This window comes from Pan troglodytes, chromosome 1, assembly GCF_028858775.2.
Source record: "Pan troglodytes isolate AG18354 chromosome 1, NHGRI_mPanTro3-v2.0_pri, whole genome shotgun sequence".
NCBI lineage: Eukaryota > Metazoa > Chordata > Mammalia > Primates > Hominidae > Pan > Pan troglodytes.
Window position 1 is genome coordinate 160907354 of NC_072398.2, and position 24242 is coordinate 160931595.

General features: G+C 34.9%; 1 protein-coding gene across 6 annotated transcripts in view; it reads right to left on the reverse strand.

Annotated features, from left to right (window-relative positions):
- LRRC7 (leucine rich repeat containing 7) overlaps positions 1-24242 on the reverse strand; it is a 571260-nt gene that overhangs the window by 50654 nt on the left and 496364 nt on the right. For all 6 annotated transcript variants that reach the window (XR_010153504.1, XM_063800431.1, XM_063800437.1 and 3 more), the window contains one exon: positions 12198-12419. Coding sequence is in view for 5 of the 6 variants with exons in the window: in XM_063800431.1 (XP_063656501.1) it covers positions 12198-12419 (222 nt within the window). In the remaining variant the exon portion in view is untranslated. The remainder of the gene's footprint in view (positions 1-12197; positions 12420-24242) is intronic.

The window sequence follows — 24242 nt, forward strand, 5'->3', positions numbered from 1 at the left end:
AGTCCTATTTCTGACTTAATTAGCACATATTGTCACTGGAACCTGGATCAATTAGGTTTGTCTGTTTAATAATCCTATACTTAATTCACTGTCATATTTCATAATAGTAAATATAATGTTTAAATATTAGATAGTTTACTGGCAACACAAAGATGAAAAACTATGCACTAATGTGATTTTTATGTAGTCATTAATGAATAGTTTCTAAATTATGAGTAAATGTACTATAAGTACTGTCCCTTACTTTATTTTAAAGATGTTTAATTATAACTTTTCCTTCAATTGAGCTAGATTTGTTAAAACTAGTTATCATAGGTGGTAGAATTTACAGTTTATAATACTTTGTATTTTTATATTGATCCTAGTTTATGAATATAAACTTATAATAGCCTGATGTAGCTGAAAGAAATATTTTTAGCCTTAGTGTGCTAGTTGATCTCTTTGTTATTATTTATTAATTAGAAAATGAGAAGAAAGCAACCAATATGATGAAAACTTTTTCTTTTGTGTTTTTCAATGTTTCTATGCATTTCCAATTATATTATTTAAAATTGGGGTTATATCTTTCTAATGTGAACATTTCATATTGCCACAACATAATATGCAGAAGGTATATGCAGTTCTGGCTTTCTCCAGGCCACTATAAAACTCAAAGGAAACAAATGTAACAGGTTTAATTTACAAAGTAAATTGCTGAGAGTAGTTTCCAGTTGTTCTCTTTCAAGGTAGTGACTATATCTATTTTATATTATTGTAAATCTGGAAGGCACTAAAAATCTAAGAGAAACAAATTTCACATGTGCCAAGTGTATGAAGAACTGCCTTAATATTTTTTAATAAGAGAAATAATGATGACACTGTAGTTTTATAAATGTGACAAACAAACATAAATTCTGATCTGAGGCTAGACTGCTCTTGGGCATGCCAAGGTATGGCTAATAGGTTGTATTGTGACTACTGGGTCTCATAAAGCATGTCAGAGAGAGTATTCCTCTCACATATAAGTAGTTCCACCTGCCTGCTAAGGCCCAAAGAAGCCATAAAATGTAAGAGGACAGAATACCTTACATCCAGGAAGCAGTCTGAAACTAAAGAGGATCAGCAAAGAGGAAATGCAGTGTTCTAGTAAAAGATTAGGTCTAGGAAGCTAATAAATAGCTTATTTAATGAGAACCATTATTTTAATTTTCTTTTAATTTATTTTTTATTTTTTTGAGATAAGGTGTTGCTGTTTCTCAGGCTGGAGTGCAGTGGCATAATTTTGGCTCACTGCAGCCTCTGCCTCCCATCTCAGTCTTTGGAGTAGCTGGGACTACAGGCACATGTCACCATGCTTGGCTAATTTTAAAATTTTCTTTGTAGAGATGAGGTCTTGAACTCCTGGGCTCAAGTAATTCTCCCATCTCAGCCTTCCAAAGTGCTTGGATTATAGTTGTGAGCCACCACGCCAGACTCAGTTTTCTTTTAAGAGACTGGTTTTAAAGAATGAATGGTTTGGCCGAAAACATATGCTGTAGTAGTGCAATCAATGGTCTTTCAGAGTCTGCTTCCATAATTCTACTTTACTTGATAACTTCTGGTCTGTGTTAATCTTACTCTAATTACAATACTGGGTCTTATTTTGGAAAGGCTTTTTTTATAAAATGGATTGTTACAAAAATTAGCTTGGCATGGTAGTGCACACCTGTAGTCCTAGACACTCAGGAGGCTGAGGCAGGAGGATCACTTGAGACCAGGAGTTTGATGCTGCAGTGAGCTATGACTGTGCCACTGCATTCCAGCCTGGGTGAGCCCTCTCACTAAAATAAATAAATAAGTAAATAAATAAATAAATAAGAATAAAGGCTAAAATTCTCCCTGCCTTCCTTAATAAAAAGGATACGATGACTCCTTGTTAAAATACATGATGAGTTTTAGAAGGAATGTCAGTTATTCAAAGAGTACCTCAATTATCAATGACTTTGAAATAAACTACTCTGGAAAAATGTCGTAGCTTTGAAAATAAAAACTGTTGCCAAAATAATGATTTATGACTTTATTCCACAAATATTTATTGATTCCCTACTAAGTACCAGGCAGATAAAAATATCCTTGACCTCAAAGAACTTACATTCTAATGAGGAAGATAGATAGCAAACATAAACAACAAATGAGTAATTTCAGATAGTGGGATGAACTGTGGAAAACAGCAGGAAAGGTAGTAGAGAGTAATTGAAATGGAGTGAGGAGTTATTCTACTTATTTATTTATTTTAAGCTTATTCTTGCCTCAGGAAACAGCTATTTTTGATAGAGTAGGTAAAAAAACCCTCTCTGAGTATGTCACATTTCAGCAGAAATGTGAATGATGCCAAAGATCAAACAATGAACAATAAGAAAAATGAAACACTATCCCAAGCAAAGGGGACAGCAATCATAAATGCCCTAAAGATGGATTTAGGGCATACGTCAAGAAACAACATAGATCAGTTTAATAGAATAGAGACTCCAGAAATAAATCCTAACATTTATAGTCAGATGATTTTGACAAAGGGTTCAAGGTAATTCACTGGGAGAAGAGTCTTTCAATAAATGGTGCTGGGACAAGATACCCACATGCAGAAGAATAAATCTGTACTCATATCTCACACCATACACAAAAGTTACGTAAAGTAGACCAGAGGCTGAAACATAAGAGCTAGATTATAAAACCCTTTGATGAAAATATAAAAGGAGTAAAGTTCATCACCTTAGATTAGGCAATGATTCTTAAATATGAAACCAAAGACGATATAAGAGATTGATATGTTGGACTTCATAAAAACTAAAAACTTTTGTGCTTCAAAGAAGACCATCAAAAAGTGAAAAGAAAACCCACAGAATGAGAGAAAATATTTGCAAATGATATATCTGATTAGGGTTGTATATCCAGAATATATAGATAACTTTTACAATCCAATAATAAAAAGACATCCAAATTTAAAAATAGGCAAAATATTTTTAAAGATGTTTCTCCAAAGAAGATATATAAACATTCAAAAAGTATATGAAAATATACTCAATATCATTAGTCATTAGAGAAATGTAAATCAAAATGACAATGAGATACTAATGAACAGGATGACTACAGTACAAAAGACAAACAATAATAAGTACTGGTAAGGATGTGGAAAAAGTGGAACCCACATTCATTGCTGTTCAGAATTAATATGTTGTAACCACTTTTAGAAAAGAATTTGGCAGTTCCTCAGAATGCTAAACATAATTACCATATGACTCAGCAATTTCATCTCTATGTATCTACCCAAGAAAAATGAAAACATATATCTCCACACAAATTTGTACATTAATGTTCACAGCAGTGCTATTCTTAATAGCCAAAAAGTAGAAACAACCCAAATGTCCATCAACCATCAACTGATAAATGCATAAGCAAAATGTGGTATATCCATATAATGGAATATCATTTAGCAATGACAAAGAATGAAATACTGATACATGCTACATTCAGTTCCTTATGCTAAGTGAAAGGAGCAAATCACAAAAATACATGGATTGTATGATCCCATTCATATTAATTGTCCAGAATAGGCAAATATATAGAGACAGAAAGTAGATGAGTGGTTGTCTAGGGCTGGAGGGAGTATGGAAAGTGACTGCTCAAGGATGCAAAGTTTTTTTTTGAATGATGAAAATGTCATAAAGTTAGATTATCGTGATAGTTACACAACTGTACAAATGTAATGAAAACAATAAATTATACACTTTAAGCAGATGAACTTTACTGTATATAAATTATATCAATAAAGCTGTTAAAAAACAAGGTCATCATGACAGAGCTAAAGAAAGAATAGAAGGAGAGGAAGGTGGGGCTAGATCTGCAGGGACACTATACCATAGCAAGGATTTAAAATTTATTCAGAAATGTTGAAAGCCACTAGAGCATTTTAAGAGGAAGAATGGTGTAATATAATTTATGTTTATTAAAAAAGATCACTTTAGTAGTGGAGAATAGACAAAAGGAGGTAAACTGGAAGGAGAGAAAGCAATATGGAAGCTTTTGAAGTAGTCAGGTGTGAGGTTACGGCCAACTAAGATGGTAGCTGTGTGGGTGGTGAGAAGTGGTGGGTTCAAGACATACCTTGATGAAATTGCTGTGGATCGAGTGTAGGCTGTGAGGAAGGGGAATCAAGGACGTTTGGTCATATCAAAAGGGTGATAGGCCATTAACTGAAATGGGGAAGTAGGTTTGGTAGAGTTAGCAGCAGAAAGTGGTTTTCTAAAACCATGCTAAGTTTAAGAAACTCATCAGACATCCAGGATGAGATGTCAACAAGTAGCTAATTGCATATAAACTTCTGGAGTGAAGGAGAGAGACGAAGGCTGGGGATACAAATTTTGGAGAAAAAGGTCAAACTACATGGCTGAGAGGTCAGATGAGATGAGGATGGAGATTTGACGATAGGACTTGACAAAAGCAGAAAGAATGCTTCATGGTATGTAAATTAAGCTTGAAATTAAAGTTACTGCTACTTTTAGCTCCTGGTTTTATGGGTTATTATATAACAGCAGTTTTATGATAAAGAGTGCTATGCAATAATAAGCTATTATAATTTATCATTTTGACTTACATTATGTACATTACTTAGCCATACAAAATACACATAAAATTTCTCTGCATTTTCCAAAATTTCTAATAAGCCCATGAAATAGGCTCAAAAAGGAAACAGTGATTATAAAAATGTATACATGTTAATATTCAAGGATAATTAATATTTTTTGAAATACAAATTCTTCTATATTCAAATCTTTTCCTCTTGTGAATGAAAGATTCAAATCCAGCTAAAATTCCTAGTTAAATCTTTCCAAAAGATGTACTGGTCAGCTGGGTGCGATGGCTCACGCCTGTAATCCCAGAGCTTTGAGAGGCTGAGGTGGGTGGATCACTTGAGCCCAGGAGTTCGAGACCAGCCTGGCCAACATGGCGAAACTCCATCTCTACTAAAAATACCAAAATTAGCTGGGTGTGGTGGAGCATGCTGTAATCCCAGCTACTCGGGAGGCTGAGGCAGGAGAATTGCTTGAATCCAGGAGGCGGAGGCTGTGGTGAGATTGCTCCACTGCACAACAGCCTGGGTGACAGAGGCTTTGTCTCAAAAAAAAAAAAAAAAAAAGATGTACTGGTATCAAGATTGACTAATAAAATCCCCTGATGTAGCACTTTCTAGGTCTTTCAGAAAAAATTAGCTGATTCTGTATGTATCTAGGAAACAGAAACTCAAATGCATTTTTAGTCTGGAAATACATTTTAAAGATTAGTCATTTCATTTCCTTCATTTTGGACTTAAGGAAGCCAACAAGATAATATGTATTTAGTGCAACACTGAAATAAATCTTTTTATTCCCACTGCAATGTTTACTGCATTCTACCATATGACTGCACACAACTTATAAAGTCAATTGATAGAATTTCTGATGTTGAGTCACACATTCTCTGTGTCAAACTATGAATTACAAATTCAGAACTGAAGCATTACTTTGATGACTGGAGAATAAAATTCTATGGGGGAAATATTCACAAATAGCAATTCTTTAAGTGGGACAGGATAAGGCACAGGATGTCCCTGAAATAACTTGAGTAAATAACATAGATTAAAACTACATTAATACCTATTTTACAAATACCTTTACTGAACTATTCCCTTTTAATTAAAAAATTTATAATTTAAATAAAACAAATATCTCCAAATGTTTCTTCTTACACCACTCAGCAGAATGTAGTTTTCTTCACCTGCACACAATAAATGAAGTCCTCCCCTGGAACTCTTGAGTGCTCTTTGGGCAGTTGACCAGAGCATCTAATCTAAAGAGATGTCTGAAATCCTGTCTCTCAGCTAACTGTTTTATGTATTCCACATAATATTAAGTATTAAAGTGATTTCTTCCAGGATAGACTACAGCATCTCCTTGTGAGTATGTTTTGGAACTTTTTTTCCCTTAAATATGATGGATGCATATCATTTTTTATAACTCTCTGAGGCTGATTCTAATGTGAGCTTAGAAGTTCTCTTTCAGGCACAAACTTTAATTTGCATGTATACTTGCAGGCACTGGCAGGAGACAGCCATGGAGCTCCTGCTATTCTGATGTGTTAGGTTGGTTGGGCTCCTGCCATTTTGATATGTTAGGGAGGTCCCCTTGTCCAGGGCAGACATGGAGTGAAGCGTGCATTTTTCCATCGTTTCACTCTTCCAATGTGAATTTACTCTTGACTTGTGTGCTTGGCTACTCTTGACTTTTCCATCGTTTCACTCTTCCAGTGTCAATTTACTCTTGACATGTGACGCAGGCTGCAGCATGTAATGTGGTAGACTCATGAGACTGGGTTCTAATCCCAGCCCAGCTTCTGCATTGTGTGACCACAGGCAAGACATTGAACTTATCTTAGTCTTAGTTTTGTAGTCTATAAAATGGAAACTGCTCTACCTATATCACAGCATTATCAATTAAATTAAATCAGTGAATACATAAAAGGGTTTTGAAAGGTTTGAAGCATCATGCTGATGTTTTTCCTTCTTATTTCTGCTTTGGCATCTATACTATCTACTTATTTAAATATACTGTGTCTTGTATTATACATTTGCAAAAGGGAGAAACAAAGCTGATGTTAGTTTCTTTTAAAAATATCCAACAGCTTATGGGCAACTTATGTATGCTTTTAAATAGTGATATTCTCAATATATTATTCAGCTGATAAATTGTTGAGCTATAGAACATCTAAAGCAGTGCTCCTCAACCTTGGCTACACAATAGAATCACCTTGGGGAGTTTTCAAAAGTCTCATTGCCCAGGTCACATGCAGGCTATTAAAATCAGTTTATCTGGGAATGAGAGCAAGACATCAGTGTTTTTTAAAGCCCCTCAACAGATTCTGCAGCTGCGGTTAAGAACAATTTATATAAAGCATTACCATATTGTGAAGGGGAGGATAAGGCGGATGGGATCTTTAAGCTTCTTCAGTTACACTGGGACACAAAGGAGAGATCTAATAGGATGAATATTCTGATGAAGGGTTTTCCATGTGAAATGGGAGTCAAACCTTCACTTTCTGGCTGTTTTATTCAGTTCACTACTTAATGCAACTCTGACTCTTACCCTCTATTATGTTTGTAAGTAATCTAAACGGTTTATGCCTTAAAATCTCCTTTTCAAGTAAAATCCCCTGATAGTGAACTTCAGGTGACATGCACATGGTTTTTGCTGCAGATATTATTTGAAGTCAGATTTATAGTCTACGGAAATTAATACATTGAATCTGGGTAACATTTTATAGTTGAAACATAACTTCCATGTATTTAATTTAAACCTAGAGTTGAAAACAGACTTGATACTCATTATTTCTGAAAAATAAACATGAAAATAAGTGCATTAAACCAGAAGTTTAGGTTTCTAGAGTTCTTGAATATTTTGTCCTTTTTATTGTGATGGGTAGTTTGAAAGTTTAGATGGTTTTATCACTGAAGAGGAGCCTCAAAGCTTACTAAATGCTTCTTTATGGTTAAACAAAGTTCAATACTCCGCTTACGTAACAAATGACACTCATTCTAATTCATTCAATGTCGTCAGTTTTGGCACTTATTATATATGTTCATTTCCACATGGAACTTATTTTAATCAGGTTAAAAATACACTAGTTCTTTGGGTGACATTAAGGGATACAGAGGTATGTTTTCATTAACAATAAAAGTTTCCATTTGTTCAGTAGCTTTTTCTTTTCAAAGCAATTGGAAGTATTCATGTGAGTTCACTTGAACACTCCATAAGGCAGTTCTATAATTCTGAGTTATAGTTCAGGCAGGTTTAATTAATATCATTTGACAGAGAGGGCATTGAGATCATGTGGTGAATTTTACAGTAAGATTAGGACACAGGACTTGGACTGGGGTCAGAAAAAAACCTGACTTAAAATTCCAGCTTGGCCAATTACACTTTCCATAAATTATTTTCTCTCTGTCTTGGTTTCTTCACTTGTAAAAAGAAAATAAGATTATTATGAGGATTAAATCAAATAGTATATGTAAGCAGGACCGGTTATATAATTAGTTGGGCCTGATGCAAAATGAAAAAGTGGGCTCCTTGATCAACAACTATTAAGAATTACAAGATGGTGACAGCAGGGCATTAATCCAAATGTGGGGCCCTTTTAAGTGCAGGACCTTATGCAACTCTACAGGTCACATGCCTCTGATGCCAGACCTGTGTGTGAGAAATGGAGTGTAAAACACATAGCAGGTGCTTAATATATGGTAACTGCTGTCCCTTTCTTTGCTATTTTCATTCAGATTTCCTTTTCCTGAATGAAAAAAATGTGTATTCACTGTAATCAGATTTTGTTTTACCTGTAGTATTTCAATAAGTGACTACTGTTTAACTAAAGTTTCCAAGCTTTACTTTAACAGAAATTATTGTGTTGTATTATACTGAGTAGACTTTCTTTGTACCACGTTTACTGTGTCTCCTTGCTCTTAAAAATGTTGAATAATTTAGGTTTTTTCCATATTGTACCTGACCAAATTTACCATTGTTGTTAGATAATTTAAGTTGAACTTTGCTTTTCTCTTTATGGCTCTTTTATAGCACCACTAGAAATGTCTTATTAAAATAGACTGTTTTGATTTATATGCCCCAAATCTACATTAGAAATTTTATGTTACCTCACTGCTCTTTGCACTTAAATCACTACTCCATAATTTTCATGTGAATCTCCATAAAGTCTTTACATGTTTTAAGTGTTCTCCATTTTTTTCCTGGTTAAATTTGGAATAAAAGTCTTCTTTTAAAACACACAGCCATATACACTTATTAAAAAGGTCTGAATTTTCAAAAGAAATATAACTTAGGAAAGTAAAACACACATGAAATAGTTTCATTATGAGAGTGAAATATATAACCTTTCAGCCTCTTTTAATGTTTCTTGGTTTGTTTTTCTATTTGTAGATGAAGGAGGCTGGGACTGATAATCATTAAGTTTCTTCAAATATTTGAATTCGTAAAATATTCTATTTCTACTGTGTTCTGTTTCTATACCCTCGGTGCTAAGCTTACGGGGAGTGTGTGTGTGTGTGTGTGTGTGTGTGTGTGTGTGTGTGTGTGTATATATGTAGAACTGTATTATTTGACTCTGACAAATTCTTTTTGAATGTTGTTGGTGGGTAGCAATGTTCTCATTTGATCAGGAGAGAAACAGACGCTCAGGAAGAGTTAACAACTTGGCCAAGGACAAGTGGCTAATAAACATAAACATGAAACTAGAACTCCAAATTCTGAGACCTAGTCCTAGTATCTCTTTCTTGAACACTAAGCTAAATGAAGAAGTGGAGAGGTTAGAAAAAGAAAAAGAGATGAAAGAAATCAGGGTAGTAGTCAGTGGTGTGCTGGAAAATAATTAATAAACAGCTGGTTGGGGTTTGGAGAGCGCCCTAATTCGGAGTGTTTGCTGATGTTCCTGGTATAATTTTTCCCACAACTTCAATCTATTAATATGATGTCATTGAAGGTGCTGTTGGGAAGAGGAGCACATGACAATGTGCCAATATGAGCTGGCCAATTGTGAAAACAGCTTTAAGAAACTGACTCAAGGTTTATAACGGGATGACAGGTAACATAGTTTGGGGACCAGAACTGGTTGTTTAAATGCCTTTAGGCTTTCTTTCACTCCAAAGTCTTTTTTATTGATACATAATGATATTTGTATATATTCATGGGGTGCATGTGATATTTTGTCACATGCACAGAACGTGTAATCAAGTCAAGGCATTTAGGATACCTATCACCACGAGTATTTATCATTTCTCTATGTTGAGAACATTCCAAGTCCTCACTTCTAGCTATTTTGAAATGTACAATACATCTAAAACCATTTCAGCCTGAAACCAAGGCAGAAAAAACTGGGACACCAAAAGGTGTTATATTTAAGTCCCTTCCTTAACATATAGGCAGTTCTACAATTCTGAGTTATAGTTCAGACAGGTTCAAGCATTCAATTGAATGCTTAAATTTTATCTCTCAGTTTGAAATGTACTTGATGTTATCAAGCTGTGAATGAAAACATTTGAGAGCTACTATAAATACATTTTTTCTGAAATAATCATAATGTTCTAAACTCAATACATGTGTAAACTTTAAAACTTAGTAATCCTCTTACTAGCCAAACTTTATATAATTTACATTTTTTGGGGAAATAGTATTAAAATAGCCTTTATTTATTTATTTATTTATTTTATTTTTTTATTTTTTATTTTTTATTTATTTATTTTTTATTATACTTTAAGTTTTAGGGTACATGTGCACATTGTGCAGGTTAGTTACATATGTATACATGTGCCATGCTGGTGCGCTGCACCCACTAACTCGTCATCTAGCATTAGGTATATCTCCCAATGCTACCCCTCCCCCCTCCCCCCACCCCACCACAGTCCCCAGAGTGTGATATTCCCCTTCCTGTGTCCATGTGATCTCACTGTTCAATTCCCACCTATGAGTGAGAATATGTGGTGTTTGGTTTTTTGTTCTTGTGATAGTTTACTGAGAATGATGGTTTCCAATTTCATCCATGTCCTTACAAAGGACATGAACTCATCATTTTTTATGGCTGCATAGTATTCCATGGTGTATATACCCAAATGACTATATATCATGCTGCTATAAAGACACATGCACACGGATGTTTATTGCGGCATTATTCACAATAGCAAAGACTTGGAACCAACCCAAATGTCAAACAATGATAGATTGGATTAAGAAAATGTGGCACATAAAATAGCCTTTAAATTTAGGGTGTTCAGAATAACTGCATGCTAACACTAAACCTACTTTTCAATGTAGGTGAAAACAGATAGCATTAATCTCAGTGCGTTTTCAAATGCATTGATTCTGGGAGGAAAAAACCATGTAGCTGTTAATAAGAATAACTAAATCAGAGAACTGGTTTGAGTTATGATACTTGTGGGCAAGTCATATCTATGAATAATTTTTTAACCTCCTAAGATGCCTTTGGTAAAGCATAATTTAAAATTGTATTAACTTTTAAGAGTATCTGGAGAATTAAAAACCCCATATCATTATCTGATTAAAGGCACCTGTCTGGTTTATGATACCTTAAATTCAACACTTGACCTAGATTAAGGCAGGAGAGGGAGAAGATTATCTTTACAATGCACCTACGATTCTGAGAATGATTAGTACGTAATCTAGGCTTCAAGAAGGATATTAAGAAATACAGGAGATGTTTAAAGCCCTTGGAATCCAAATGATAAATGGCTCTTAACAATATAAAGGGAAAATCTGGAGAATGAAGTTAATTTTGATATGTTTAGAAAGTCAGGTGGGGTGATATGAAAAACTTTGGTAAGTAATAATAAAATGAAGCTTTTATAGACCATATTAAAAGTTAGAAAAGTCAGTAGGAATGTTGCCTATCTATCTGAATAATGAAATAAGAGAAATTAATTTTAAGAGTGTATTAAGACCTTCATGTTTTACTTTCTAAGATTAATATAGTTCAATAGATGCAATCCCACTCAGTTTTCCAGTCCTAAGGAACTAAAACAGATACTACAATGGAAAAGCAAATCCTAATTTTAGATAGGTTTGAAGAGCGCAATTCTTTTTGCTACATGGCAGTTATCAGTAACTTTTGAAGCATGTCAGAAACATTTCCCTTCTAACTGTTCTTTATAATTATCTTAATAGCAAAGCTTTATCTCTGCACCATTCAACAATCAGAAGATAGGACTTTTAAAAGATATTCCCACAGATGGGGGAAATAATATAGTTTACTTTCACACTGAAGGTTTCAACAGCAGACTTGGTAAATATACCTAATCCATTGAAGTCCTTTATAACGTTCAAAATCTGTACTGTAGAGCTAAATTGGAGTTAGGAGTGGGTAGGAAAGGGTGTAGGATGGTACTGGAAAAACTATTCTGCCCCATCAATTTTTCCTTTTGTAAAATGGGTATTTTACCAACCATAAATTCCTATATGTTGTAGTCCTTAACCACTGGAAAGAATGATAAAATCCCCACAAAGAGGGCCCTACCCCATTCAACATGGTGATGGCATTGTGTCCTGGACCACATTAATGAGGGAAGGCCAACCATGGATTCTTTGGACTTTTCTTACCTGAAAATTTTTCAGTAATAAAGAAACACTTCTCACCTGCTCTGGATATCCATCCATACTCCTTTGCCCTTTAGTTTGAATTAAGCACCGTCCAGGCTGAGGTCCCCGGGTGGCCTGTGAAGAGGGGATCTGAATAGGCAATGGTGACTGAAATTGCTGGATGGTCACTTTGTTTATATTTCCTTCATATGGCTGCTGCTCCCGGCTGCGATGCTGAAGGCTTTGGGACCCCATCAACGTCTGGATGTGGCTGCCTGCCTGTGGAGAAGATAATCTGTCAGGCAAAGATTCATGGTGCTGAAAGGATGTGATTAAAGTAGAAAGCACGTACAGAATACCTCTCTGGTAAAGCGGCACCATTTGGGCTCTCAGCCATGGCCAGAAAGGATAATGAAGAAACAGTAAGGGTCTGCCTACTGTGGTTTGTGAAAATGTTAATATTGGAGCAAGGTCACATTAAATACATTCATAGTCATCTGCTGGCTTGCCAGAGATAATTTTAACCTCACTTTAAAGGAACAAAATTCAGTTTGAAAAATCTCAGGAAGAAAATTAAGTCACAACTTAAAAATAAAGGGGAGCTGTATCTGGTATTTCATCTTGAAATATACCAGAGAGTTACAGAGAGATGTTAATATATGTAACACCATGGGGAAAATGATGGAAACAGTTTTCTGATTCTGAAGCAAGTAAGTTTGTTCAGATGAGTAAAACCAATATTTATCAATTATCACCACTATTCAAATACAGCCTTTGAAATCTCTAAGTTACATTAAAAATTAATCATGTGATAAATTCCTGTGGGGGCACTAGCTATGGAACCGTCTTCGAAATGAGCTCTCTCTGCAGAAGATCATCTAGTCATGAGCTTTCAGAGAGATTAATCAGTACCCTTTATTTAAACCGATAATGATCATTTCTGAATTCTTAAAGGTGGAGGAGAGAGGGTATGCTTGCTGCGGTCTCTCATCTTTAAATGATATGATCATACCCGTACTTCTTTGTTGACTCCTGTTTTCTCACCTTCATTTTAGCACCAGCTCCTTGCATCATTCTATCTGATGTCTTTTCTACCAACCAAGCAAGCAGTTTTGTGTGTGAGCTGGTAAGCCAGAATATGACTTTCTAAACTGAGAATGGTTTAACATGGAGGTCTAACATAGAAAATGAATGCTGATCATGAATAATTTTAAACATATACTTTAGTGCTGTGCTTAGTACTTCACCCATTGCTATTGAAAGACGTGGGGATTTATTTCCTGAATTCATTTTCTTTCCTCTTGATCTTTTAAGGATAGGTGACTTGAATTCAAAAGTGAATTTCATCTTTGAATTCATTAGCTAGGAAAGCTTGTGAAATGTCCTGACTAATCAAGATTTTTGATTACTATGAAAACATTAGGTTGGAGTAATAAAAAGATAATTACTAAATAAGTATTCATGGAAGAGATTAAATTTAATTATTTTAAAGTTTTTAAAGAAGAGCAACATAAAAAACACTACAGTGATAATGAAAAATCATTTTCGGAGGAAAAATATATTGCTGGATTCCAAACAAGAGACAATTTCAAAAGAAAATATTAAAAATTATTATTTGGCAATATGTAAGGCAAAATAAACAACCATTTGATTATATTTTAGATGTCCAATTGACTATCTTGGTATAATTTACAATTGTTTACATTTGAAAACAGTAAAGATATCTCAGACATGAGAAACGGGAGGAAAAGATGCAAAAAAGGGCTTCAGCCTATACCAGCACAATGTGAAATCAATTATCAATCCAACTCTGTCCAACGCATATCCAGTGATTACAGATCTATAACCTCATAAATACAACTAAGATAATCTCATAAAGGGCAAATCTGTATTTCTCTATTGTATCTATTCCTTTCTCAGAAATCTTAATGAAAGAAGATATTACAGCCTTTTCAGCCATTCTAGAAGATTGAACACCCTTGTGGTTGAGTTTTTCCTTATTGCAAATTCAACTCTTGCTTGCTGCCATGGAATATCTTTTCTTTTTTTTCCAGAGGGTGTAAGTTGCATTGTGTTCTTTTGTTTGGAGGAGAGGGCATCCATGATAAGCTCAGTATCACATTTTGATCTGATGTATTTTTTTTTTTTTTTTGGCAATGGAGTCTTTTTTCTGTTGCCCAGGCTGGAGTGCAGTGGCACGATCTTGGTGCACTGCATCCTCCGTCTCCCAGGTCCAAGTGATTCTCCTGCCTCAGCCTCCCAAGTAGCTGGGATTACAGGCCTGCATCACCATGCCCAGCTAATTATTTGTATCTTTAGTAGAGACAGGGTTTCACCATGTTGGCCAGGTTGGTCTTGAACTCCTGACCTTAAGTGATCTACCGGCCTCAGCCTCTCAAAGTGCTGGGATTACAGGCTGGAGCCACAGTGCCTGGCCTGTGCCGCTGTGCTCTGAATGAACTCACTGGCATGCCCAGTTACATAGCTAGAGAAAATGATTTCAGGAGTCAGAGGAGCCGGGGATGGAACTATCTGACTGAGGGTGACTGGCCTGGCTACTGACAAATCAATTGATTTTTAAGTTTATATCTGCTTCCACTGGCAGAATATTCATGGGTCTTCAGCCAGTGATTGAACCAGCGGAAGTGACAACTGGCAGTTTAATTGAAAGTGATCATATAGATAAGCAAAGCATTTTTCCAACCAGACAAACTTAGAAGGATCCAGAACATAGCTTGGTTCCATGAAATATAATCTACATGAGAAAATTAATAACGGCTTATGGATTACTTTGTTGATTAGAGTATTGTAGTACTAGTCTATTCAAGGGTGAAAAGCTAATGCTATATATTGGAGAACTATAGTAGCCTTTGTTATTTGAATTGAGTTTTAATTTTTATTTTTAGAGACAGAGTCTTACTCTGTCACCCGGGCTGGAGTACAGTGGTGTGATCACAGCTCACTGCAGCCTTGAACTCCCGGTGTAATAGCCTTCAGACTTACTTTTCGGGTATATTTTTTCTTCTGATAGGACAGGATGTGAGCTCAGGATTATGCTGATTTTGAACTCTTTGAGAGCAAGCATCATATTCCACTTACAGTTTTTAATGACTGACACAGTAACTGGCATTTAATAAATAATAGCTATCACCCAAACACTCAGTGTAAATGAGTGTTTACATTCAAAAAACACCATATACATATTACCTCTTTAAACTTCACAATAGTGTTAAAGAGTTAATTTTTATTATCCAATTTTGCTGAGGACAAAACTAAGGGTGGAAGAGGTTAAGTAAATTTCCCAAGTAATACAACTGGTAACCTGACAGGACCATCATTTGAACCAAGTCTGTCTATCAAAGGTCATCCTTTTAAACACTATATTATACTGCCACCCTTTCCCCGCAAATTGACACCCACCCTCATTAGTTGAACCATGAATTGAAAAGGAACCATGAAAAGGAACAAAAGGATCAAGTTGTTGAGAGGGGATATATTATTCAATTTCTTCAGCAGCTCTTTAATTTGCCAAAAGGCAATTCCCTACTTAGTGAATTAGGTCTATCATCTGTTTTAGATGCTGTGCATGTGACTTCGAGCTTTACAGTTAAGCAAATAGGATGATGCTTTTGTATTTAGTAATCTATTAGTATGAAGTAATTAAGCTCATGCTCTTAGATGACTTGGCAAAACAAACAATGGGCATGAAAAGAACATGCTGTAAAGTCATTCTGTCAGCAGCAGCAGCAGCAGCAGCAGCAGCAGCAGCAGCAGCAGCAGTTTTTTGTCTCTCTTGGGCTATAGGCTGTGATGAATGATGTTGGGGGATGACAGCTGTAGAAAGCAAAGAATTACACAATTTTTTAAATAAAGTTAAACAAACATAAATGACAAGACGTCTAGAGGGACAATAATGGTTCAGAAGAACTGTAAAGAGGAAGTTGTTTTTGACTGACACAAAGGCTTGAGAAAAGTAATAAGGATGTTCATGATGAAGTTCAAAGAACTGATGAAAATGTAGAAAATGTAAGAGACTAGACTTATTCATGCAGAGGGTTAGCTATGAGAACACTGACTCATACTGAAGGGGAATTTGAACATGAAGGTTTCTGTAAAGCCTGTGCTACACATTTTGAATAGTAAAAAGAAATAGAGAAAATTTGACATTTGTTTGGAACTTTCAAGGGGAGGTTGGTTGTAAAAAATAACATGTATTTGAGGAGAATAGTGATGGAGTATGTTGTTTTGAAGTTGACCCCCTAAAAAACTGTCAAAGTTTACAGGGAAAACTCTAATATCTATAAGACTCAAGAAAATATTTATGTCAAAAACCACAGAAAAGAATTGTTGATTTGATAGCAAATGGCACTGTTCACGCAAAATTCATCCCACAGCAAATCAGGCTTATTATGTGACAGTTGGAAGTATTTGGGAGGTTTTGTATAATATAAAAGACATGGCTTTATCACTGTAAAAATGATTTGGTTTACACTGGTCTTTTAAAAAAGAGTGTTAGACTAAGAAGTATATTATGTTACTCAATTTGGTCATCTGTTTTATTACCCATCTTGGCTCTTGAACCACCTGGGCTTGCTTCCAAAAATCAAACACCGCCTTAAAAGATTACAATTTACGCCACTGAGAATGTTCAAAAGAACACAATTCATTCCCTAAAATTAAATCCAAAAGAGTTCTTAAAATGTCTGGAAGCAGAATCATCTCCAAAGGATAACTTACTTACTGATTTTGAGGAATTAGCACTTGTATGAATAAGTCAGTATCAGTAATTTTATAAAACAACAATAACAACAAAAACCCAGTCCTATTACTTTCTATTCACATCATGTTTTCTGTGGCACCCCAACTTTTTTTTTTAATGCAGGTTAGTTGTTAAAAATTAGGCCAGTGGGACACCTGCTTCCAGGTAGATGGGGTAGATGTATTTTGCCCTACTTCTTCCATTAAGTACAACTAAAAAACCTTGGGCATTACACATAAATAAATGCAAGAAGACTATGAATAATAAAGAGAAGGCAGACTGGCTAGGGACCTGGGGAACAAGTCACAGCATGGTGGTAAGTTCTCTGGGCTTATTTTTGTGTCATATATCACAGACTTGGAGCTGAAGAAGCAGACAATCTGAAAATGCCAATAGGTATAAACAATGCTTCAACAAAAGCCTACTCTCTCTAACCAATGGATAGGAAAGATGCTGTCTAACAAGACAGAATGCTTTTAGACAATAACTCCTCCACTACAGCTGAATACCATAAAAAAAACTGTAGCCCCACCCCAAACAATGCCAGCAAAAGCCAAGTGTTGAGCCCAGACTTCTACCCTTGTGAGGATGTCACAAGGCGTACAAACACTTCTGCTAGAATGGTGTTAGAGAAGGCAAGTAGGTGCACAGCATTCATTCTCATCAACTAGTAATAAGCCCCTCTTCTCCAGTGGTGTCAGTGTTGACCACACAAGGAGCTTGGACTTCCAGTCCTACCCAGCAGTAATGAAGCACCGTTTACCTTACTAACGAGGTGGTGTCAGAGAAGGCCTAGTAGAGAGTCAAGACTTTCCCCATCATCCAGTGGTAATGATGCTACCCCCACCAAGTGGAGACCATGTGGGGAGATGAAACTTCCATCCTCACTTAGCAATGATGAGAAGCCTTTACCTCAACTGTCACTGGAAGCTGAATTGGAAAATTGGATTTCTACCTTTACCTGGCCATAACAAGGCAGCACCCCACCCTTCCCCAACTGGAGTGGTGTCAGAGAAAGGCAGCTAAAACAGAAGCTTTAAGTAAGATACAGAGTTTTATAACATAATATAAAAGTGCCCAAGTTTTAATTAAAAAATCCCTCATCCTACCAAGAATCAGGAAGATCTCAAACCAAATAAAAAAAGACAATCAATAGATGCTCATACTGAGAGGACAAAGATGTTAGAATTATCATACTTTTAAGGCAGCACTTAAAAATGCTTCCATGATCAATTACGCACACACACTTGAAACAAATGAAAATCTAGAAATCATCAGCAAAGAAATATAAAGTCTCAGCAAAGATCCCGGGCATTGTAGCTCAACCCTATAACCCCAGCACTTTGGGAAGCCGAGGCAGGTGGGTCAGTTGAGGCCAGGAGTTCAAGACCAGCCTGGGCAACACGGCGAAACCCTGTCTTTTTAAGAAATACAAAAAATTAGCCAGGTGTGGTGATGCGTGCCTGTAGTCCCAGTTACTCGGGAGGCTGAGGTGGGAGGATCACCTGAGCTCAGGAGGTCCAGGCTGCAATGAGCTCTGATCACATCACTGCACTCTAGCCTAGAAGACAGAGTGAGACCATGTCAATAAAAAATATATAAAATTTTTAAAAAGTCTCAGCAAAGAAACAGAAGATATAAAGAAGAAACAAATGGAGATTTTAGAGCTGAAAAATACAATAACAAATCAAAAACTCAGTCAGTGAATAGGTTTAACAGCAGATTGTAGGAAACAGAGGAAAGAAACAGTGACTTGGTAGACAGGACAATATAAATTATTCAATCTGAATAACAGAGAGAAAACACATTGACAAAAATATGAGCAGAGTCTTAGGGACCTGTGGGACTATACAAAAGTTCTAATAATCATGTTATCATGAGGAGAAGAGAAAGGGGTTGGGGCTGAAAAATTACATGATAAAATAATGGCTTAAAAATTCTGAAATTTGGTGAGGAGAAATAAACTTACAGATTCAAGAAGCAAGAATTCAAGAAGCAAGCAAGAAGGAAATTCAAGAAGCAAGCAAGAAGGAGATTCAAGAAGCAAGAGTTCCACATAGAACAAACCCAAGGAAATCTATGAATAGACTCTGATATAGTTTGGCTGTGTCCCCACCCAAAATCTCATCTTGAATTGTAATCCTCATAATCCATATAATCCCCACATGTCAAGGGCGGGACCAGGTGGAGGTAATTGGATCATGGGGGCAGTTTCTCCTACGCTGTTCTCATGATAGTGAGTGGATATCATGAGATCTGATGGGTTTATAAGCATCTGGCATTTCCCCTGCTTGCACTCACTCTGTCCTGCCACTCTTTGAAGAAGGTGTCTGCTTCTCCTTTGCCTTCCGCCATGATTGTAAGTTTCCTGAGGCCTCCCTAGCAATGTGGAACTGAGTCAATTAAATCTCCTTCCTTTATAAATTACCCAGTGTTGGGTATTTCTTCATAGCAGTGTGAGAATGCACTAATACAGGCACACTATAATTAAACTTCTGAAAACTAAAGACAAGAAAAATCTAAGAAGCAGCCAGAGAAAAAATGACACCTTACATATAGAGGAAGAAGACTCTGCATAACAGTGGGTATCTCATTGAGAACCATGGATGACAGAAGTAGTGGCATAATTTTTTTCAAGGGCTGAAAGAAAATAATTGTTAGCCTAAAATCCTACACTTGCGAAAATACTGTTTAGCTATGAAAGGGAAATCAAAAGACACTCTCAAGTGAAAGAAAACAAAGACAATTTGTTGCTACCAGACCTATCTTAGAATAATGTCTAAAGGAGGTTTCCTAAATAGAAAGGAAATGGTAAAAGAAAAAACCTTGTAACATTAGGAAGAAAGAAAAAACATGGTAAGAAAATATACAGGTAAATGCAATGAGCTTTTTTTCCCTCTTGAATTTTTGAAATTATGTTTGATGATTGAAGTAAACATTATGTCACCATCTGATATGACTTTAAATGTATGTAGAGGAAATATTAAAGACAATTATTCACAGAGGAGGATGAACATAATGGGTTTCTATACTTCACTTGAACTGGTAAACAATGACACCAGTAGACTCTTGTAAGTTATGTATACATAATGTAATACCAGGAGCACCCACTAAAAAAAGCTATAGAAAGAGATATACTAAAAATGCTATAAATATAAAATACTCAAAACTAAATATATAACACTAAAAACACTATAAATAAAAATGGAATTCTTAAAAATGTTCAGGTGGCCCACAGGAAGGAAGAAAAAGAAAACAGAAAAGCTAAAAAAACCAAGCACAAACAGAAAACAAAAGATTAAGTTGAGACTTAAATCTTAATGTATCAATTCTTACTTTAAATGTAAGAAGTCTAAATACACAAATTCAATGATAGATTTTGGCACAGTAGATTAAAGAACATTACTTAACTATATGCAGATTATAAGAAATCACTTCAAATATAATGATATGGGTAGGTAGAAAGTAACAGAATCTAAAAAGATATATCATGCAAATATTAATGAAAGAAAAGGAAAATGGCTATATCAATACCAGATAAAGTAGACTTCAGTGCAAACAAACCTTTATGAGAGACAGAGAGGGATTTTATATAATGAAAAGCGATTCAATTCACCAAGAAAACGTAGCAATCCTAAATGTGTACACATTAAACAATAGAGCTGCAAATATTTGAAGCAAAATTGATAGAACTGAAAGAGAAATAGAAAAATCTAAATTTTAGTTGAATTTAACACCCTTCTCTCAATATCTGATGGAAAAACTAGGCTGAAAATTATAAAAAATGTAGAATTCAACAATACCATTACCTAATCATATCCAATTATCACTTACAGAATACAGATTCTCTTCAAGTTCCTATAGAATATTTATGAAGATAGATCATATCCCGAAACAGAAAACAAAACCCAACAAATTTAAAATAATTGAAATAATATAGAGTGTGTTCTTTAACCCTAATGGAATCAAATTAAAATTAGTAACAGAAAAAACAAAAATCTTCAAACAGTTGAAAACTAAACACACACTTCTAAATAATCCACAGTTCAAAGAGGAAATCTCAAGGGAAATAAATTAATATTTTAAACTCTAAGTAGGTGAAACTACAACATATCAAAATTCATGGAACAGCTAAAGCAGTGCTGAGGAAAATTAATAGCACTAAATTGCACGTATTAGAAAAAAAGATGTATCGAGTTAATCATTAAGCTCCCACCTCAAGAGCCTAGAAAAAAGAAAAGCAAAATAAACCCAAAGTAAACAAAAGGAAGGAATTTAATAATCAGAAGAGTAGAAATCAATGAAATTGAAAATGAATAACAACTGACAAATTAATGAAACAAAGAGTTGTTTCTTTGAAAAAATCAATACAATCCACAAACTTCTAGCAAGACTGAAAAGAAGAAAAGAAGGAAGACACAAATGAACCAAAATTAGGAATGAAGAGAGGATATCACTAAAGACCCTTTAGACATAATTAAAAAAAGGTAATACTACAAAAACCCTTTAGACATAATAATAAAAAAGTAATACTACAAACTACTACATAGATACATTTGACAACTCTAATAAAATGGGCTACTTCCTTGAAAAGTACAAACTACCACAACTCATCCAATATAAAATATAGATAACTTGTAACAGCCCTACAACTATCAAGAAATAAAACCTATAATTTAAAGCTCCCAGGAAAAAAATATCCAGGCCCAGATGGTTTCACTGGACATTTCTACCGAATATTTAAATAAGAATTCTCCAGCTTGGGCAAAACAGTAAGACTCCATCTCTAAAATTTTAAAATAAAATATTAGCCACTGTGGTGGTGCACACCTGCAGTCTTAGCTACTCAAGAGGCTGAGGTAGGAGGATCATTGGGCCCAGGAGTTCAAGGGTACAGTGAGCTATGATTGTACTACTGCAATCCAGCCTAGGCAACAGAATGAGACTGTTTCAAAAAAAGAAAAAAGAAAAATTCATACCAATTCTACACAATCGCTTTCAGAAAACAGAAGAGAGAATACTTCTTTATTTTATGAAACAAATATTACCCTGATACCAAAAAAATAAAAAAAAAAACAAACAAATAAAGGAAGAAAGAAACAGAGGAAGGAAGTAGGGAAGAAAAAAACCACTATAAACCAATATCCATCATGAATATAGATGCACAAATCCTTAATAAAATATTGGCAATGAAAATTTAGCAATATATAAAAAGAATGATATACCATGACCAAGAGATGTTTATTCTAGTGATACAAAGCTTGTTCAATATTTGAAAATCAATCAGCATAATGCACCATATGAATGGGCTACAGAAGAAAAATCGTGATCATATCAATGGAAGCAGAAGAAGTATTTGACAAAATTCAACATCCATCCATGATGAAAGTGTTCAGAGAAATAGGAATAGAGGGGAACTTCCTCTACTCAATAAAGAACATCTACAAAAATGTATAGCTAATATACTTAATGGGAAAAAACCAAATGCTTTATCACTAAGATCAGGAGCAGACGTAAATGTACACTCTCACTACTCTTATTCAGCATAGTGCTGAAAGTTGTAGTCAGTGAAATAATGGAAGAAAAGGAAGTAAAATGCATGAAGATTGAAAAGAAAAAAGAAGCTGTTCTTATTTACGATGACACTGTCTAGAGAGAAAATTCAAAAGAATCAACAACCAAAAAATCTAAAACTAATGAGTGAGTTTAGCAAGGTCATGGGATACAAGATAAACATACACAAATCAAGTGTATTTATGTATGCTAGCAATGAACACATGGACACCAAAATTTAAAATGCAATACCATGTATAATCATTCAAAAAATGCAATACTTAGGTACAAATTAAGCAAAACTTGTATAAAACTTATAAGCTGAAAACTATACTTACATGCTGATGAAGATATCCAAGAAGATTTAAATAAGTGGAGAGACAGACTATACTTATGGAATGAAAGACTTAAGAAGTAAAGATCCTCTCCAAATTGATATACCAGTTTAATTCTTATCAAAATTCTAGCAAGATTTATCTCTAAATACATATGATTATCCTAAAATTCAGAAAGACAATGAATCTAGAATAGCTAAAACAAGTTTGGAAAAGAAGTATAGAGTGAGAGGAATCAGTCTATCTGATTTGAAGTTTATTAGAGTTGTAATCAAGAAAGACCATGTGTTACTGTATTTGCAGAGGGATAGACACATAGACTAATGAAATAGAGCAGAGAACTGATAAATAGATCGACAAAAATATGTCCAAATGATTTGAGACAAAGATGCAAATGCAATTTAATGTAGGAAAGAATCTTTGCAACAGATGGTGCTGGCCCAGTTTGACATCCACAAGCACAATAAATGAACTTTGACTTATGTCTCAAATCTTATATCAAAATTAACTCAAAATAGATCACAGACTTAAATGTTAAATGCTAAAAGAATGAAAAAAAAGTCAAGCTACAGAGTTGGAGAAAATGTTTGTAAATCATGTATCTGATAGAGGATAGTACCTAGAATATATAAAGAACTCTCAAGCTCAATGGTAAAAAGCTAAACAATCCACTTAGAACATGGGCAAAAGATACGAAGAGACATTTTACCAAAGAGGATATACAGATGGAGGCAAATAAGTACATAAAAAGATGTTCAACGTTATTAGTCATTATGGAAATTGAAATTAAAACCACAATATTTGCATAATTCACCTCATAATCTGAGTTAATTTTCAGTAAGTGTATATATCACTACACACCTAACAGAATGACTAAGACAAAACACAGTGCCAACACCAAATGCAGGAGATGATGAAGAAAAACTAAATTACTCACATATTGCTGCTGGCAATGTCAAATGGTAGAGCCACTCTGGAAAAATGTTTGGTAGTTTCTTTACAAATTGAACATGCAAGTACCATATGATCCAGCAGTTGTATTCCTGGACATTCATCCCAGAGACTTATGAAGACTTAGGTTCACACAAAAAGGTGTGCACAGATGTTTATAGCAATTTTCTTCATAGTAGCCATAGATGGAAAATAACCCAGATATCCTTCCATAGGTAAATGATAAACGAACTGTGATATATCCATACTATGGAATACTATGCAGCAATAAAAAGGAAAGAACTATTGACACATACAACACCTGAATGAATCTCCAGAGAAGTATGCTGGAAAAGCCAATCCCAAAAGGTTACATACATACAGACCCTATTTACATAGCATTCTTGAAATGGCAAAATTAAATAAATGAAGGGGGTTATAGAAATGCCAGGAGTTAATTAAAAAATAATTATACATGCAGTACAGATAATATAGTCTTTGGAGTCAAATGAACCTGAGTTTTAT